The sequence below is a fragment of the Oculina patagonica genome, chromosome 7, assembly GCF_052425735.1.
Source record: "Oculina patagonica isolate OP01 chromosome 7, crgOcupat, whole genome shotgun sequence".
NCBI classification, from domain to species: domain Eukaryota; kingdom Metazoa; phylum Cnidaria; class Anthozoa; order Scleractinia; family Oculinidae; genus Oculina; species Oculina patagonica.
The window spans coordinates 25349992-25370478 of record NC_135764.1 but is presented as its reverse complement, the minus strand read 5'-3'; the positions used below and the strand labels follow the sequence as shown (position 1 = coordinate 25370478).

Sequence of the window (20487 nt, the reverse complement as noted above, 5' to 3'; positions counted from 1 at the left end):
CCATTGCTATTGCTAGCTAGGATGATCTGTAAATTTATCATACAATACTGATGTCAATATTTTTTTTGTATAAAAAAAGAAATTTTAAAAAAAAGCCCCGAAAATAACTAACAAATAAGCTAAGTCAGCTTGCTCATACCATTTCTTATATCCCTTATAAAGGAACCAAAGATACTCGGTTTGCTAATGCCGAGCATTGTGAATCATCTGGCCCCAAGCAGAAAGACAAGGGAAACTCCCTTGCAGGGTATCTGAACTGACGTGTTGGGTAGAAGTGAAAATTTAACACTAAAAATGCTTGGCCTGTCACGCATTCTTATATAGTTATATCGAGTCAACAGGTGTCTGTGGTGACACGGCAGGATATAAAAAACTTTAAATTAAATTCAGAGTATTGATAAGAATCTCATAATCCTGTATTAACTGTTGACAATGTGATCAGGACAATCAACATCAAATAAACTAACATGTCACTGTATATTAGCTTTTTTCTTTAACCTATAATAACAACACCTTAAAGATATATTGCTCTTTGATAATGAGATTTCAATTGTAAAAAACAGAGTAATTTATAACTGTGTGATACCCTAAAAAATAGCATTTTAGTTTTTTTTTTCTATCTCAAAAATCTTAGCATAAGGAAGTTCCTCCCTTCAAAGGAAATCCTCCATGTGAAAAATACAATGTACATGTACAAGTTTATCACTGATTCAATAATTTTTCTTTATCACAGAGAAATCTCACATCATCCCTTTATAAACGGCCTAATATTTTCAAGATAGTACAAAGTAGACAAAATTAAAACATAATTACATTCACAATGAGATCCAATTTAAAAGCACTAATCAAGTTTCATGGGTGTTGTTAGTATTAGAGATCAGTTTCGAATCTGCTGAAAAGGAAGTCTTGAATTCTCCCCCAAAGCGTCATTTATATCGATTCAGGCAACCAGGAATAACTCTTTACGACAACTGGCTTTTTTTAGAGATTCCGTGTCAAACACTCGTGGTCTAACGATAAACGAGAGAGCTATAAAATTGCAAGACCGTCTTCACAGCATGAAGGAGTGTAAACAAAACGGACACTTCGAAATATGCTAATAATGTTACAACGGAAAATTGTTCAATACTGAAAAGCCGCTAAAGAGAAACGGAAAATCAAAATAAATTCGAAGACAATTGCCTGAAATACTGCCCAGTTGATAAAATATAATCAAACATTTCCGGGCGAGGACAGAGAAATCGATTAAAATCGAGAAGGCCGGCGTAGACCTCACGTAACATGTAATGGAATTTGATCATTCTGCTCGATAAATGAAGTTGTACAGCGAATTTATCCGCATTAGTACACGTATTTTATATCCTCTCTAAAGAAGAGAAAGCTTCGAGGACTTGAACACGTTGTCAACAAATAATTCTTGCTTATGATTTGTTTGTGTCATAATTTATAAGTCCCGCAACATCGACCACACTCCATAACAAACAGTGTTTACTAGAGTCGCGCGAACAAAAAATATTCACTCGTGTGCTTCTAAAAATAAAGAAATATTGATCAAAAATCGTAACATCGCGTTTGAAGATTGAGTTAAGAGGCTTTGGCTATCTTTTAAGTGTATTAAAAACATGTCACATTCTCCACACAAGAACTGTTTACTTGTCAGGCCAAATTCGATCGACAGAAGCCGGGCGCTCGGCGCGGGACTTCAATATCGAAATCGACTGATGTATGCAATATCGTGAATTGTACAGTCTATAAATGACACATTTTGGAAAATTAAACAGAAGGAATACATAAAGTAAATTATTATAAATTGAAATTACCAAGAAAAAGAGACAAAAACAGAATCAGTACAATCAAAGCTTTAAACTAAGGCATTCAAAATTTTAATATTCGGCTCGGTTCTCATTCGCAAACGAAAGTAAACAACAAATTTCTCGAGACAAATATCGCCGTAAATTCACCACTATTGTACTTCAAATTAAGTTTACGGTTAAAACGATGCCTATCAGTTTTCTTGCTCACGTAACAAGATAAAGAACAAGACTGAAAGACTTTCTCAGATCACATTGCTTAAGCCATCACAAGATTTGGAAATGAAAGCGATTCGGTATAATTTTCAATCGTAAAAATCAAACACTACCCTTAAAATCGAATATAAATTCTATGACGAAAAAAAGAAGACTTACTTTCTAAATCTGTTACATCCCTGATGACATCGTATGATCCAGATAGCTGAAAGCTTCTTCGCATCATCTTCAAGTTTCAAGCGAAGTTTATACATGTAAATCAATACAATTTCGCCCAAGCGTAAATGATAGTCGCTACAAAGAGCAGAGTCGCCAACGGTAAACCTTTCACAAGTGTTACCATCGAAGAATCAAAACTTTGAAGAAATTATGTCTTCTGTTCACAGACGTCTGAATCCTGTGAAGTTTGTCAAAACTCTCCTCCTTCAACACCGAACCGTCACAAAAGAATAGCTTGGGTATTGTATTCGATCTCCGGCCGAGTGACTGCCGAGTCGTTGCATATCCTTCAATACCCGCCTTCTTTTATATGGACGCGGGCAACTTCGCCTTTGCTTCAGTCCTCTTCGTCTCGGCAAAATTTTGTTAAAACTCTCTTTTAAAGTCGCAATTTCCTGATTTAACCCTGTAAAATTAGACACGGATTTTTCCTTTTCAAGATGTGACAATTTCCAGCTATCGCTCTTTAGCACGATTTCGGTCAGCGGTCGGCTGTTGAACGACAACAATAATTTTCGCGTTTCGGATTTCCTAAATATTTGTTCCGGCGGCTGGTCGCCCTTACAACAAAAACAAAACTCCGGTATTTCAATAAAAGAGGAAATTTAGACTTATTTACTGACACTTGCAAATGTTTTGACACTTGAAGTCTCACTTATACCCGTGCACTGAAACATGATAAACAAAACAAAACTCTTTGGCTAAGTGAATTGTCGTTTCAACTAACAGCATAGTGGTTCTCTCATTTCCGGTCACGTTCAAGCAAACGTAGAACACTTCCGGCTAATTTTTACTTGTCCACAAAAGCCTTTATTTCCAACAGATTCCACAGATTTTATGACTTCCCATTAAACAGGAATAAAAACAGGACTGTTCGCGATGTCGTCATTGACAATTTTTTATGGTTACATTGTATTTTTTGAAGTGGACAATTTTTCCGAAAAAAAGGGTTGTTCAAAAAATTTCCCATGTGAAAAATTAACTTTAAATAATTAAGTTATAAATTTTTCATTGTCTCACTGGGGATAAACCCCGTCTGTGGGAAAAAGTTTTTGCATTAAACCTCAATGTGTATTTTAGAGTTCTTTTTTTATTAATTTATCGAAAATCGCAGTTCTCTAATATCTGGAAACAATTAAAGAGTCAGTTTTGAACTCTCTTATGTTAGTAACAACAAGACGAAACAGAAAAAAAAAAATGTCATTTGAAAAAATTTTTTTCCTGCAATGTGGTTAATGTATTTTTTAATTAAATCTGACTCTCTTGATTATGATAAACTTATGTAGTCATGCGACCATAAATCAATTGGGGTTTCGTATTTTACTGAAAAAAAAAAAGAATATTGTTTGGTCAGGAGCCCATTACTAGCTCCTGGTTTGGTTTGGTAGATCAACGTTTCATCAAAACAAAAAGCCAACTCAACTCAGATGAATATTGTTGTTTCTGCCAACAGAAGTGTGGAAATGGGTATTTTCGTCGGCCGTGATCTGGCATGAAATTATTTTTTGGCGTGATTTGTCTGGGAACGTGATCTGGTGAATAGTCGCGGGCCATGAAGTTATCCGCGAAATGAGAATCGAGTTTTAAGATTCCCGTGAACTGTGATTTCTTATTGCACGTGGAGCGTGATGGTCGCTAAAATTTTCGTGAAACGTGATATGCACCTCCCCTTGCAAATGGATTGTGATTTTATTACGTGAAGCGTGAGACGGTCGTTTTATTTTTCGTTTAACGTGATCTGTACCTCCCCTAGCAAATGAATTGTGAATTATTTTACGCGAAGCGTGAGTTTCTCGTTTAAATTGTCGTGAAACGTGATTTGTACCTCCCCCAGCCCATGAATTGTGATCTTTTTTACGTGAAGCGTGAGACGGTCGTTAAAATCTTCGTAAAACGTGATTTGTACCTCCCCTCTAGCAAATGAATTGTGATTTTTTTACGTGAAGCGTGAGACGGTCGTTAAAATCTTCGTAAAACGTGATCTGCACCTCCCCTAGCAAATGAATTGTGATTTTTTTACGTGAAGCGTGAGACGGTCGTTAAAATCTTTGTGAAGCGTGATCTGTACCTTCCCCTAGCAAATGAGTTGTGGTTTTTTACGTGAAGCGTGAAACGGTCGTTTAAATTCTCGTGAAACGTGATCTGCACCTCCCCTAGCAAATGAATTGTGTTATTTTATTAAGTGAAGCGTGAGACGGTCGTTATAATTCTCGTGAAACGTGATTTGTACATCCCCCGAGCTGCCAAATTGTGCCAGTGTTGTTTAATAACAAGCCTGACACTGGAAAGTGAAACAATAGGCCATTTCCGAGTTACCCTTTGCCTCCGTTTCAAAGCGAGCCTACGTGCGAAACCATTCATATGAAAATGAGTTTCAGCTACAGATCCATTTTCATGCAAATCGAACTCATTTTCAATTGAAGGGTTTCGCACGTAGACTCGTTTTGAAACAGAGTCAAAGGTTAACTCGGAAATGGCGTATTTGAAATGAAGAAAGTACACTACACGTTAAAAGAACAAGATAAATATAACTTAGCCCTGGTCGTTAAAAAAAGTAGAAAACTACCTGACAGTGTCGAAAAATATCGGCCATTGAATCTGCTTTTTTTTATTTCCGGAGTACTATCCCTGCATTTCTAATTGTTTAAATTCACAAACGAGCCGGCCGTCTATCAATACGTGCATCTTCTCTAGGAGACGTCCAAGGCAGTGTTTTCGATTTTCGATCGTCACCGGTGTGGTTCGTTGCATTTAATGCTTCTACTTTAAGTTACATTTGCTAAACTCTCTAGGCAAGCATTAGTCAACATCAAGAAGATGCGCGTAATTGGTCAGTAAGGACCAAAAAATAAAATAGTTATTTGCAGCATGAATCGAATGAACTACCGACCACGCCCAAGCCGATCGAGAACTGCGAGAAACGCCAATAGTTGAAGAATTAGAATTTGTTTTCTCTTCTTAAACGGGTCAAAATTTTTTCGTGAAAACAAATTGCTCTCACTCAAAAATTGAACTTAACTCGTTATTACGACCAGAGATCGCCCGGCCGGGTATTATGAGGGCAATGCTGGAACTGGGGAACACTTTACAAATGGCGCTAACTATAACCGGGAACTAAGAAGGGGGTAAACCCAGCGATGGAGTAGCATTTCATCCCGGGGAGAGGAGTAGAAATCGTCTTAGTCGCCTTAGGCTACAGAAACCGGAGATAAACACCGGCTTGATTATTATTAAAGAAACTCATCTTTTAGGGGGATAGGGAGTGGGGGGCGGGGGGAGGGGGTAAGAGGGAGCAAGCACAAAACAAATAAGCCTTATGCATGATAAGGTCATAAGCTTAAAATTCACCACCAAGCCTCGTTTACGCAAATTATTCGCAACCTTTCGCCACCTTCATGCAGTTTTCACGTGGGCATTCTTTTCATCTTCGCTGTTTTGGGAATTCGTTCACGATAATATTTACAAGTTTGCATTTTGAAAGCGAGGCTTGGTGGTGAAACTAGCCAGGTTGACGTAAACATGCATAAGGGCTATTGATCCCTTTGAAAAGTTATTGGAAGCCCCTGGTGACTGAATGACCCTGTTTTACACCTGTACTTACCTGTATTAAAAACACGATCAACATTTTCTCCCGTCATGGCTGAAGCCTCCATATAAACACACTGCTTAAGGTCAGTGATCAGCTTTTTTATTCGATTCGTGGCGACCAGGCCTGTCTGATCAACGCCACTAACACCATCTGTTGAAAAAAAAAGTTTCAAATTTAATTGGTAGAAATGTAATCAGTTACAGTGGCATCCCGATAACTCGAACCTTTTTCAATTCCCCTTCAGGTCATTTTCTTACTAATTTTACCCTCGATACCTCGAACTCGCGATATCTCTAACCTTTTTCGATTTCCCTTGAAGGTTCGAGTTACCGGGATTCGACTGTATCAATTTAGGATAGCTCGTACAGTTTCAACTCCAAATCAGTGAATTGTGTGTTTGTCGCAAAGGACTTTATTTCCCAAAGTTCGCGCGACCACAAAAAATGAGTTAAAAATTAAAATCAGTCTTCCGTGAAGGATTGATCGTACAGTTTCGCCTTCAAATAAGTTAATCATGTGTTTTTTGAGTAAGACGTATTTCCCAAATTTCGCGCGACCACAAAAAGGCAAGAAAACGGGGATCCTCTGAGTCCAATGTTAAACAACCAAACAGCTAAGGGAAAATTACTTAACCAGCCACATAATTTGTTTTTTGTTAGCACCTGATTCCTCTATAATGGCAACACCAATTCAATACAGAGACTTGGTTTAATTTTTCGGTGTTCTTATTAGAGAAGTTCTTCGCATTGCACATGATCAAGTTCAAGTATCTCCAAAACTTGCCCGAGCCCTCGGTTTTCTCAGCGACGTTCCTTAGCAACTATGCAACATGGCGTATCCTCACTGCGTCACGCTTGCGTGAAAAATTTCGGAGGAAATCCTCGCGAGGGCTCGCGCTAGTTCTCGATTGGATAACACAACTCGGAAACTTTCCGAACGCTTAAACGAAGATTTGCCGAAAGCGGGACTTGCTCACACTGGAATAAAAGAAAGTGAAGTATGCTTCATAATCTAATTACTTTCCTTACCAGTTATTGCCACCAAGACTACTGGAATGTCGGAGATGTATTTTCTGTACTGAGCCATTTTAGCGTAATATCCTGATAAAACACTGAAGCTGAGCTCGTCATCCAAACTGAAAACAAATATCACTGCTTCCACCCACTGAGTGAACTGTTAAGGAGAAAGAAAATAGACTTGGTTCTATTAAAGTGCCTATGAAGCAAAAAAAATTTCTCTGTATAATTGAAAAAAATACGATTTCAAATACACGATTCCAAAGATTGAGAATTCTACGATAACAATAGTCGATTTTACAAGGGTTGAAAGTTGTGCTTATTTCCCTTCAAGGGAAACAATGTTATCGTTTGTTCTTGTGTAAAATAAGCGGCACGCAATGCATACAGAGGCGATGGCGTTTATTAAACGATGATAACTTATTGGTTGTCTTCTGGCTTTACATTGTATTTCTCAACTTCAAGCTCGAGTAAACAATCGCGTACATACATGTATTTTGATTTTGAGTCCTGATGAAGTTATGCTTTGGTGTGTCTAAATTTTATCTGATCGCTGATTAAGTAAAGCCCTTACTCTAGACCCGAAACCTCCAAAATCAAACGCATTTTGCCTATGTTACAAGCTGCAAAAACGATTCTCTCTCGCCACGATTAAGATGGGGGATCCCAAATCAGTGCCTAGTTTCCAGTGCTCTTCGGTTCATTTCAAGGGATAAATCGCGCGCGCAACATCTTCCCTCCAAAGGAATTTCGCCTGAGAGCATAAGGCAATGACGATGACGTCATCCGCCTATAAAGGTTCTTAATACGTAAAAAAGAAAAAGTACTGTATACATTACACCAAATTAAAGAAACGTTGACCCTGTGAAAAGCATAAACCATGAACGATAAGACCAAATGGGATTGTGGATAGACAGTAAGCTTAGTATTATTTCATTTATTTATAATCAAGATATTATTTTTCTTTCTTTGAGAGTTAATTTAAGAGAATGGTTTATGCAACCTATCTCATAATAATGTTAATCTGCCACAGACGACGATTCCTTTTTTCCGATTTCCCAGTAAACATTGGGTCGCATCATTTATGGTTTTTGCTTTTTCTGTATGTATTGTAAGTATGCTGTGACACAGTACCTGCACATCAGGGGGTCCAGTCTCATTCCTGATCAGTAACAGGCGGCTCTGTCCATCAAGACACACCTCCTTCTTGTGACGTCCCGTAAAAGAATCAACCTTGGCATACTCACCAGTCAGATATCTGTGCAATAAGTCAGACTTGCCAGAAACTGAACTGCCAACAATGCCCTACATAAAGAGGATATATATTACATGTAAACATCTTTGATAAACAGGTTAACAAACTGGAACTTGAGGTTAAGTACCAAAATGTCCTAGCGTGTGGTTTGAGCACTTGGTCAAGATACTTACTAAGGGTCTATTATAGGGGGTCGTACAGTCTGCAGACCACCACATATTGTTCTTCCTAGACCGCAAATTGCTTTGCTTCTCCTAAAGACCGAAACTGCCAGCGGGGGGGGGGGGGGAGCAATATACTTCTGGTGACTTTTTTACAGAAACAGTGACGTGGGCTATGGGAGGTGCGGCTTTTGGCCTAATGACTTGAGAACTAGACTCTGGATACAGCGGTCTGGGTTCGAGCCCTGGCTGGGTTCATTCTTGGGCAAGACACTTTACTCTCATAAAGTGCCTTAAATAAGGGTGAGGCTGTGAAGGTTCAATGTTGTTGTTTGTAATAGATATTTTAGATTTTAAAATTTTATTTATTTTAGATTTTAAAATTCTAGATTGTAAATTATTTCAACTAACTATAGTCATGATCAGGTGTATAAATAGGTGCTGGCAAATTTAAGGCTGGGTGTAACCCTGCGGTGGACTAGGATTTCCATCAGGGGGGAGTAGAAATACTTCTTGTCACTTAATGCTATGGAAATAGAGGATATTACATGGTTGCGCGGAGATATGAAATTTATCTTCGAGTGTTCAAATCGATATCTCAGAGTGAGCGCATATTCTGTTTATTATATAAACCTACTAATTACGATGTTTTTGACGATTTTCCAAAGATTTCCAACCGTTTTCCGAAGATTTCCGAAGATTTGAAATATGTTGTCCGAAGGTCGTACGAATGTTTCCGAACATTTTCCGAACTTTTCCGAAAATTTCCGAAGATATCCGAACGGATTGCCGAGGAAGATCCGAAGATGTTTCGACTTAATATCGATTTACTTCGGCTCATTCAGCATTGAAACAGGGCAAACTTGTCAGAAAATGTTTCGAAATCGATATCTTCACATGTGAAAATAACATGTTATTTTCACGTGTGAAGATATGATTTTTTCGTGCGAAAGATTTCCTGGTATTTCACTGATGTTTATATTATAAACCAAGATAACCTCCAGCCTGATGGGCTTATAGCCTTTAACACAGACTTCAGTTACCTTTTATGTGGTTGGAGGTGGGGAGGGGGAGGGGGGGGGGGTCAGGGTTACTTTAACTGATGCACATCAGTAACACCAGTCAGGTGGTGATGTAAGTCCAGTTGAGTTGAAAAACCAAAAACCCTTTCAGTGCAGCTACATGTATTAACAGATTCTAGAAAATACAGCAAAGGATTACGCTTAGCCATAGCTTGCAGACAAGTCATTTTTCACTTAACCCATGCAACAAAGTATATCACTTATTAACATAACCCAGTGACTGACTGTTGGAAAGCTCACAATCTGATTGGCTACACAGGAACCTACTGTTGATTGATAGTACTATAGGCCCTTGGAGCATGCACGGCATTGCGGCCAGCATCAATGGCGAGAAGTCTTAAACACAAAAATTATCAATATTCTTCATGCATGTTTAATAGAACAGTACACCCACTAGGCAATGCTAAAACATTTCTTAGACTGCTCGCTCTCTGTTTCAGTTTGTATCGCCTTTGATAGTTGGCCTGACTATCTGATCCGGTGATAGAAAACCTCCAGTTTATAATAATTATTATTGTTAAATATACAGCCTCTAGGTAAGGGATAATTTAGCCAAAGAAAAGACATGACTGGATAGCATCTTTAAAAATTGAAAACATTATGCCACTGATAGTTATTAATAACTAATGGACTCACCAGTCTTAGTTCGCTACTGCTATCTACTTTCAGTGTAGTGAATTCTGGGCTGTTCAGGAAGGATTCTATAAGAAAAAAGAAATAATCGATGAAACATTACAGCGATACCTTGGTAACGTTCACGTCTGATACACAGACAGGAGATATATTGTGGTAGTAGGAAGAATGCTGGGCTCCCATTAAAAAGATCTTTCTTTGTGGGCATGCATGAATTTAATACATTTTCACCCCTTCAAAGTACCGTCCCAGCATTTGTGGGTTTAAATTTATCTTTGGTTTAAAAATTAATTAACCAAGTTTATTAATTTTTCTTTCCTCATCTCAGGTATTCATTATCACAATCTGTTATAAAGAGAAATAAAAATCAAACAGGTTTAAAAAAAATTAAAACCAAAATATTAATTTAAACCACAACATATATTATAAGTAGTTCCCCTCTATCGATCTCTCCCAACCCCCCCCCCCCCCTGCCCCTCTCACCTTGGGTTAAATATCATCTGACAAATTGGATTGGTTCATGGTAATCCCAATCTACCTTATTGTTACTTATTTTCGTGGGACTTAATTTTGCGATTTTGGCGATTTTCAAGAGAGAGGATCTGCAATGGATTAGAAGCACCCCATCCAGCCAAGCAAAGGGACCAGGTACAGCAGTAGCAATCATTCAACTTCAGAAATATGCCAAACACATGACATTTCAAGTCTATTTATTATTGAATTGCCTTCAAGATGCTTAAATAATACCGGTAATGTGTCATTATCTTAAGAGTCTTTTGGAGAGACCTGAGAGGGGATGCAACCCTGTAAGTTAAGACCATTTCAGTCACCATGGAAACTTAATTTTGGGGCTGGCGACTAAATTGGAGCCGAAGTCCCCAGCCTGAAGAAGGATTGAATGCGTGAGCTTAATTTAGCGACAAAAATTTTTCACTCGCAACCAAACTTGAGCAGTCGGTGGCCACCAAGGAAAAAATATAGTAAACTTGGAGGGTTGGGATGGAGTTTATAATTAATGAATAATTTCAAGATAAAGATAAAGATTCAAGACAGCTTGCAAAGGATTAGTTCAAGTTCTTCAGATATTCAAAATTCCTCACATACATTAACAGCCACGAAACAGTCTACCATAATTTGAATCTTTGGAATTCTTTTGTTTCAAAATTTGTGCCCTTTGTAACAGAAGTACAGATCTATGTAGCTATATTTATTTAGAAACAATCATGAATATTTTTGCCTTTGGTGACTTTTCAGTGACAGCAATATTGATTCAAAGGAGAGGTGTAAATAAGAAAGGTATTGATTACAGATGAATTTTGATAGCTTCTTAAAATACTCAACCAAAGGCACTTGAATAAAAGCTTGAGCCAAAAAAGCAATACCTTCAAAATATAATTTAATATTTGTGCACATTGATTGAATTGAGTATGGAAGCATAAATTATCAAGCATATAACAAAATCTCTTAAATCCGAGGAAAAGCATCTTAAATTAAATTTAAATACCCTAAACCACAACCGTATTTTTCAAGAATTCTGCATAAATAGACAAAAAAAATAGTTTCAGGATATATTTTGTACTCTTATTTTTGCAAATACTCCACAACAAAGCACTACAAGCACTCCTCTTTAAAAAACGTTCACTATTTATATCCATTTAATTTTTTTCCAAGCGCAGGAAGTCTATTTAATTTTGATTATCACCGCATGCACAAGAACATGCAAATAAGTGACGAATTTAGATCAACAAAATTCACTGCATCTCGAATTTGCATGGGTTCTCGAAACCGTGAAATTGACATCAAAGAACTTGCAACGAACAACCAATCAATATAAAACAAATGTGTTGGATATTAAAACGCTTTTGACTTCTCGCAACATCGTCTTCGATCGAATAAATAAATATATCCATAAACAATCATTCGAAAATATTCTATAGACTACATTTTTAAATGCGTTCAGCTGCAAAAGTCAACACTAGATTTATACACTGTTCGCAGTTCTCCGGCTTGTACAAACCTTGACAGAATAGATTTTCTTTGATTCAAACGTCTTTGATTCAAGCCAGTATAAAATCATGATTGATCCAGACCTCAGATAAATACACCTTGCAATGTTTTACATGAGAAGATAAGAAAAGATCTTTGCGCGACATGCCCAGGACGCGAACAAAACGATGTCTGTCACAACGTGTACAAAATCAAATACATCATTGAAATCTCTAGCGGCTTGAGATATTTTTTTAAAAATCTATTTCAACTTTCCATCATTCTCGGAGCAAGTAAACATAAACTGTATGTCGAAAACTTGCAGCTTGACTACACGAGGTAGCTTATGATTTTGAACAGCGGGAATTAAGTTTTTTTCAAATTTCTCCAACAATACACCCGTAACCGAATTTATGATAAAAGCTTCTAAGCAATGAGCGACTCGACAACAATTACAGCAACAGCGGTTAGAAACGAAATCGTTTGAACGTCGATTCAATGCATAAGGAGAATTCCTGAGAATTTTGTGGGAATCTTTTGTTTACAAACTGCTATCTTGCAAAAGAATGGTGAAGTCAAGTACGTTGGTTCGTGTTTATCTTCGCGAACGCAGCTCGGTAAACCGACGTACGCGCTTTACCATTCTTTAAGCACTCAACAGTAAAAAATCTACAGCACTCGCTTCTGTAGAGAAAACCACATCCTTACGTTCGACTTCCTGATTCAACCCCCCGACTCTATTAAAGTTATACTTCTATTGACACCATAAAACTACTACCGATTTATATTCACCTACCCTCGATTCGATTCACAAGTTCTCGTATCTTTCGTTTCAAAGGCACGTTGTCGATTCCTTCCAGAAGATCATAGAGCGACTGAATATTCGGGGAAACCGATTCGAATCTCTCGGCCTCTTGCTTCATAGCAATGGCCTCTAGAGAATCGGAAACCGGCATTTTTGTCACAAGCTTAAGTAAATTAGCGAGCGAGAAAAAACGACCATTTCTTCAATCAAGGTGATCGCTCAGAACTCAGCTGTTTTGTTATTAATAGTCACCAGTGTCACGCACACTTGCGAACGAGGCTAAACGGTGAACCTATTCCACGAGGTGTAAAAACACGAATGAACTTTACCTTGCAAGTATGTTGTTTATTCAATTATTTTGTACATTAGTTGGAATATTTAAATTTCTGAGAAGATTTAGCCCTGCCGTGGTAACTAGAGTCGTGTTATGCAAATTTCGTTTGTTTATAACTCATCGTGCTTTATGTACAATTTTCTTAGTGAGGTCGAGTAACGCCGGGGAATGCGGTGTGCGTGAACGCATTCCATGAATGACAAATTGTTTTCGTTAGGTTTAAAAAATCCAAGCGCACATCCGCCCAGATGTTTCGGATACTTATGTTAAACAGGCATCCTGCTAGACTGATCATAGGCCTTGTTACTTTCTTGAACTGATCAAGTGTAAAACCATTTTCGCCAGTTCTGCATTTTTAAAACGTAGTCTTCTAGACCTCCTCTAAACCCCTCTAAACGTAGACCTCCGCCGATAATTTAGCCTGCGTAGCAGGCGTCTGTGTAGTTTTCAGTGCGTTTAAAAGAGTGCGCGATCGCGAAAAGGCCGCGCGAGGATTTTTTGATTTTTTCCTCGCGTGGCCCTCTCGCGCCTTTCGCGTTTCTCCCAAACGCGCGCTACAAAATCTACTCAGACGCCTGCTGCGCAGGCCACCGATAATTAGAAGAAATAAACCCTAATAAGGACCTGTGATGGGACCAATTGAAAACACTTTCAGTGATGACATAGCCCAAAAAACAAATTGTTTACTGCTGCAAAGGGCAGAGCGAGCGGCAAGCTGCAGGGGGCACGAGACGTGAGCGATGTGGAGGAGACTGGAGAACGAGAGAAAGACTGGGGAGAGAAAGAGACCGGAGAAGGAGAAAGAGTAGATACCTGTTACTGAGGGGTAAGATGCTGGCATGTACTTCTTTTTTTGGGGGGGGGGGGGGATAAGGGTGCAAAGGGATTAAAATCTCCTTCGGGCGTGGCTACAGATCCCATATGACAGGTCAAGAAGATACAAATGTTAATGGACCGTACAAAGAGGACTTTCAAACTCGCAATTCAGGCCCTTTGACAGCTTCTGATTACGCATTCTCCGCCTGAAGTCCACTCCCCGACTCTTTTCTTTCGAAATCACAACATCTCTTTTTGAAAGGCCGGTGTAGGATAGCTGTTTTCCCCGTCTCACGCGTGAACCCGTAAGGTACTGAAAGCATGCATGGAGCACCTCATCCCCTGTTCACAGCCCTCTACTTTTTTCGTATTTTTCTTCGACCTTTGAACGAATTTGAAAGAATCGCGAGAGAGCTAGACGCCAGAGCAATACGGGAGGCCTTTTAAACTGTTATTTTATGAGCATTTATTTCAGACCAAATGCAGTAAAAGATAATGTATTCCAAATTAAATCCTGGTGAAACATTTTTCAAGACCATTTTAGTAAGCCATCAATTGTTCGTTCCATTTCTCCCTCCTCCTTGATAAAGCGTGAGGAGACTGAGTACAGAGAAAGAAATCACGCAGTGGACGACGGAAAGAGACCCTTTCCATCAAGAGAAAATAAGCTAGATCAGACAGATTACGTCCCTTTTGTAAACTTTCCTAAGGAGTCAATTTGGAGGAGAGGTAAACTGTAACCATGCGACCAAGCCAATTTTCGCGTTCGTCTCTTTTCGTCTCTTTTCACAAAAAATCATGGCAGACAAAATGGACTCTTCAACAGAAATCTTCTTAGGAAAGCGGGGCTTTCAATATGCAATTGATAATTCACGGAATAACAATTGCCTTGGAGTAAGAATATATTTTAATATATTACAGTGTAAAATGGCCTAATATTTTATAGCAGCATATTCCAAAACAGTTTCATTTTTTTGACTTTTTGCTCGGGAAAATAAAAGGTTCGTTGCCTTACAAAGACCTGGCTTGCGTTCGTTCACCTACAAACAACTAATAAAAGACAGAAAGGCTGACCGTACGTTTGTCGTTTCTCTTCATTTTTCCGATCAGATCCACCAAGATCCGGTTCCTTTGTATTGTCCGTTGGCCCTTTCTAAGCTGATTTAAAAGTTTTCATCAGGGCGCTAAAAAGGAAGTTCCCCTTTTAGTGTCCTGGTTTTCATTGACCTCTCAGTCCAGTCTCTCGCACAGACTTTTGGCTGAAAAAACACAAAGAGGTATTCGAGGGGCTGGATTTAGTTCCCTTCTCACTAACAATGCATTCAATCAATTAATTTCTAGCGTATAGCTGACCCGGAAAAATGACTAGCGTAACTTGTATGATTGCGGTCATTTACCACTTCAAAAATCCATTGTAACACCCCCTGTCGACGGATAAAAAAGCCACTAGATTCTCGGGTGCACGTGATTAACAAAACGAAAAGGCTTTCCAGGGGGTCCTTCTCCTTCTCTCATGATTGCGGAAATAATTCCTTTGATAAAGAGAACTATGGCAGTTTTCAGTTGCGCTGAACAAACTGAACGATGGCAGCTCAAGGCGACCATTTTACCAGGCGCAGTCCCCCACCTACGGATAAATTTGAAGTGATGGCGCCGTGGTTCGAGCGTCTCTACTTGGTCTACTTACGAAGGATGGGGCAAGGCGGAACAGTAGGTCCTCTTTGTGCCTGCACCCTTGGAATTGACGAGGATGCCTTTACACAACTAGAACCGGGACAGAAGGCCCAAATAGCCGACATGTTTCGAAGTGCAGAAGGAGAATGGGCTGAAGATGGTCCCCAACAAGGATTTGACGCACCTCAAACTGGCGGGGGAGGAAGACCTGTTTTTCCAATTCTCCTGAAAGAAACACCGCACTCAGGCGATCGACTCATCAAGCCATTCGCGAGGGGTGATACTCGAGGTACGTTTTGCCTGTCTACAGACGGAACGCAGCGTTTGGTGGCTGTGCCTAATGAATCAGCTCAATTCTACCCTAACCATACAGCGGACGACAAAGAAATGTGGCCAAGTCTTTTGGTTTTTGACAAAATTAAAAAAGCTCATTAACTAACATTCAAGGTGCGAACTTGTCTGGACGCATATTAATCCAGTGTTGAAGTAGTATTCGGTATATCGAAACCGCACATATGACAACAGGCCCCAGGCCGCACATATCGTCTCAACGTTTTCATTTTCTTCTATTTTTTTTAATGTTGTAATATCCTTTTGGATGCGTTATGTAGTCTATTGTGAGTTTAGTCAGATAAACGTGGATAATTATAATTAAAATTTAGCACCATAAACATATCGAAATAATGCATGTATAGTCAATAGGTCATGACCGGCGAAGCGAATCAAGTTAAGTACATGTAATGCAATCTCAACATATTTCAGTTTAAGTGTGTTTTAACTGAATTTTATGAGCCTATATTTCAGACCAAATGCATTAAAAGACTATGTATTCCAAATAAATTCTGGTAAAACCGTATTCAAGACCATTTCAGTATGTCATCAATAGTTCGTTCCATCTCTCTCTCCTCCTTGATAGAACGTGAGAAGACTGAGGAGAGAGAAAGAAATCACGATGTGAACGACGGAAAGAGACCCTTCCCATCGATATTTGCGTGTCCTCTGTTTCCGCCTTTTTTGCAGGATCAGGTCTGTAAACGTTCCTAAGGAGTCAATTTGGAGAAAAGAGGCGAACTGCAACCTTGCGACAAAGTCAATTTTCGGGCACATAAAAACAGAATAAACGGACTCTTCAACAGAAAACCTCATAGAGAAGTGGGACTTTCAATATAAACTAATATGCATTTTACGGAATTCCCTTGGAATAAGAATATATTAATAGCCTAATCGAGATTTAGCAGGATATTTAAAAACTGTTTCATGTTCTTCTCGAGAAAATAGAATCTACGTTAATGTTGCCTGGGAATGAGATCGACTAAGTAACCTGGCTGGCATTCATTGACCTTCTCAGCTCCTTTCTCAGTCCAGTCTCCCACACCTTCTTCCATAAAGGGACAAGGGAAAAAAGCTCGGAGAAAAAACTGAGTTTTGTTCCTTCTCACTAACAGTATATCCGATCAATTTTTCTATCCACAATGGAAACAATGTTAGTAGGTGACTGGCGTAAGTCGCATAAATGCGGTCTATTGCCGATCCCAAAATTCACAGCAACAACACGTGCGGTAACACATACTGTCGCGGATAAAACAAAGCAACACTTGATTCTTGGGCGAATAACAAAACAAAGAGGCTTTGCAGGGGGGCCCTTCTCCTTCTTTCATGATTGCGGAAAAAATTCCTTTGATATATTGGCTCAGTGAAACGAAACTAACAAAAAGCAGTTTCAGTTGTGTTTAGCAAACTAAACTATGGCAGATCGAGGCTCTCGAGGCAAGCTTTTTCCAAGGCGAAATCCCCCACCTGCGGATAACAACGCACTGATGGAGCCCTGGTTTAAACATCGCTATTTGGTCTACTTACAAAGGGTTGAGCAAGGCGGAACAGTAGGTTCTCTGTGTTCCTGCACCCTTGGAATTCAACAAAATGTCTATAATCAACTGCCACCGGCGCAGCAGGCCCAAATAGCCGACATGTTTCGCAGCGCAGAAGGAGCCTGGGCTGCAGATGGTCCCCAACAAGGATTTGCATCACCTCAAACTGGCGGAGGAGGAAGACCTGTTTTTCCAGTTCTCTTGAATGAATCACCCCACCAAGGCGACCGAGTCATCAAACCATTCGCGCGGAGTGATACTCGAGGTACGTTTTGCTTGTCTACAGGTGGAACACGGCGTTTGGTGGCCCAGCCTTATGCCACGGCTCAATTCTACTCTGGGCATACACCCGATGATGGCGGTGAAATGTGGCCAATTTTTTTGGTTTTTGCAGACATTCGAGATGCTCATTAATAAACATGCAATTAAGGTGCAAACTTGTCTGGACGCATATATATCTCCTTGTTTCAAGTATTCGGTCGATCGAAACCGAACATATGATATACAACAGGCCGCACATATCATATCGACTTTTTCATTTTCAAATATTTTTGTGTGGTAATATCTTTTGTTCTTGATTAGACAGTCACATTAGTTATACAATCAATTGTCAGCTTAGTGATAAATAAATATACATCATTTGTATTCATCATAATAAACAACTAGAAATATGGTTTTTACGCATTTACGATTAAGCGAGGTAAAAAGCTTGAACCGTGTTAAATAACTTTACCCAACGCAATGTAGACAGATTTCAGTTTCTACATGTGCGAAATAGAACCTTCAGATCCGTTGATTGTACTTAAATTTTTCCAGCACGGTATGCGATCGACGCAAACAGCGTAAAACAAAGCAAAATATCGTTCAAAACATGCACCGCCCGAGGGCAATAGTGGGCAAGTAGGGAGCGAATAGTAGAGAACAGTTTCATTTACAATCTAGGGACACACTCTCGACGGGAGCTTGACTCTTACATAAACTAACGTGATCCCAAACAACATTATACTCGTATGAATTAAGGAACAGGCATAAACTAAATAAAGATCGAATTTACCTGGGAAAAAACGCCTTCCAGTGCAGCTTGCGAGTAAACAAGCCATCGTGAAACGCTTCAGTCACAACAGTGATCAATATGAAATTCTCCTAACAATATCGATACATTTTAACGGAAGACTGGTGACGAGGATATAAAAAGTCTTCAATTTGATGTAGCGCGCAATTCTCAAAATTATCCTTCAAAGGAAAGTACGGACATAAGTAAGGAGATTTTATATTTTCATGAGCAATATAGGCCCTCGGTTGCTATCGCGGTGATATTAGTGCACCTAAAAATGCATTGGAGTGGTTCAAGTTGTGTTTGTTGTTTCTGTTCCAAACTTTTATAAAAGCAACGCAATTGCAAACCGTCCAACCCTTCAAGATACTTCAGAATACTTCGTATGTTTTCAACACTTTTCCTTTTTACGGTAAACGTTCTGGCCCTATTTTCAATCTCGACTCATGACTTCTGCATTAGTGTTATTTCCGGTATATGAACTGATATTGCATGCTAGGAAGTTCATTCCACTTGTCAAGTGAATAACTGAAATTATTTTAATATTGAAAGCGATTTGATTGCACCATGTTAATTAATTTGATTTGTGTCTTGCTACGTTGCTAATGCATACCCGAAAAATCAATCTTCTACATTTAGAGATTTGTCTAAACTATTTTAAATGTCACAAACCCAATACGATACAAAAATTTGATGTGAACGTGGAGATGTGGCCAGCTTTGGAAACTAACAATATCAGGTATTTAATATTGATGGAAAATCATCTACTTTACTGGCCGGCATAGCATGAAAATTGAGATTTCCAGTTGAATCCCGATAACTCGAACCTTCAAGGGAAATCGAAAAAGGTTCGAGTTATCGCGGGTAAAATTAGTAGGAAAACTACCTGGAGGGGAATCAGAAAAGGTTCGAGTTAGCGGGAGGTTCGAGTTACTGAGGGTTCGAGTTATCGGGATTGAACTCTATGTGAAATTAAAGGTGGTTATCCAACCTTAAACCATAAATTTAACGTTGTTGAAGGTGATTAAGCCGACCTTTACACCACCGTGTGTAAATGTGATGCCAAACGTTGGGGTAGAAGAGTCTCTCTATCTCTTCGAGTGTTAAGTTGGTATAAAGGTCAGATTTAAAAAATGTAAATTCCAAATTTACTTCAGCTTTACGGTTGAGCTTTACACCACAGTAAAGCTTTTTTTTCATGCTGTGTGGCTGCTTCTGAAATTTTGCCCATCAAAATGTTCGCCATTCAATTTGGTGAAGCCTCAAACCCGCGTTTAAAAATCCTATAGTTTCAAAAGATTCTTTAGTTACACCAATAAGTTGTTCAAGAAGATCACTTAAGCGCTAAAATTTACGGAAATTGTTTGTTCTTGTCTTTTCAGTAACCCTGCAATTATCAATATCAGCTGCCGTGAATAAAGCTATTTTGTGAGAGGTTTTCAAGATCTCCCGCTAAATCAGCATTCGTTTTAACATCCGAGATCTGCCGCGTGTGTTGACCAGAGTATCTTACTACTTAGAACACACTCGAAAAATAATGACCTTGTAAACCCCGCGTATCCACTCGAACAAGATCGAACCAAAAATTAATCGAACCCAATCGAATCCCAATCGTTCGATTGGGTTCGGTAATCGAACATCTATTTTCTGTGAGTTCGATTTTCGAACCAATCGAACACGATCGAACTCAATCCGGTTCGATTTTGTTTGGAATCCGTCTCTTGATAAGTAAATCACGCAGGACTAACTAGGGGTACAGTGCACCGTACAAAATGTCCGCATTATAAACAAACAGGAGTTCGGTAATCGAACCTTCGATTGAGTTCGATTATCGAATGTTCGGTAATCGAACGTTCGATTTTGGTTGATTGTCGACTGTTCGTTAATCGAACGTTCGATTTTGTTCGATTGGCCAAATTTTATTGTGAGTTCGATTATGTTCCATTACCGAACCCAATCGAACGATTG

The 20487-nt window shown here is 39.1% G+C and overlaps 3 protein-coding genes across 4 annotated transcripts in view; 2 read left to right on the top strand and 1 right to left on the bottom strand.

Moving 5' to 3' along the window:
* LOC144660445 (arf-GAP with GTPase, ANK repeat and PH domain-containing protein 1-like) overlaps positions 1-18589 on the bottom strand; it is a 40606-nt gene extending 22017 nt beyond the window's left edge. Inside the window, exons 1-5 of one of the 2 annotated variants that reach the window (XM_078521066.1) lie at positions 18520-18589; positions 9986-10050; positions 7986-8156; positions 6864-7008; positions 5848-5985 (exon numbers count right to left, since the gene is read on the bottom strand). In XM_078521066.1, coding sequence (XP_078377192.1) covers positions 5848-5985; positions 6864-7008; positions 7986-8156; positions 9986-10050; positions 18520-18565 — 565 coding nt within the window. In that variant the 5' untranslated portion in view covers positions 18566-18589. Of the gene's footprint in view, positions 1-5847; positions 5986-6863; positions 7009-7985; positions 8157-9985; positions 10051-12764; positions 13081-18519 lie in introns of those variants that run through there. The other variant, XM_078521065.1, reaches the window with a different exon arrangement.
* Positions 15208-16453, top strand: LOC144660789 (uncharacterized). The gene has a single exon (XM_078521514.1). The coding sequence runs from the start codon at positions 15508-15510 to the stop codon at positions 16030-16032; it is 525 nt and encodes a 174-aa protein (XP_078377640.1). The 5' UTR covers positions 15208-15507; the 3' UTR covers positions 16033-16453.
* Positions 17301-18269, top strand: LOC144660530 (uncharacterized). Its single transcript, XM_078521192.1, has one exon. It carries the CDS (start codon positions 17343-17345, stop codon positions 17877-17879), a length of 537 nt encoding a protein of 178 aa, XP_078377318.1. The 5' UTR covers positions 17301-17342; the 3' UTR covers positions 17880-18269.
* Positions 18590-20487: the final 1898 nt, after the last annotated feature.

What these genes read in the sequence shown, in the direction of transcription:
- LOC144660789 (XM_078521514.1), top strand. Translation starts at nt 15,508, where the DNA reads ATGGCAGCTCAAGGCGACCATTTTACCAGGCGCAGTCCCCCACCTACG.
- LOC144660530 (XM_078521192.1), top strand. Translation starts at nt 17,343, where the DNA reads ATGGCAGATCGAGGCTCTCGAGGCAAGCTTTTTCCAAGGCGAAATCCC.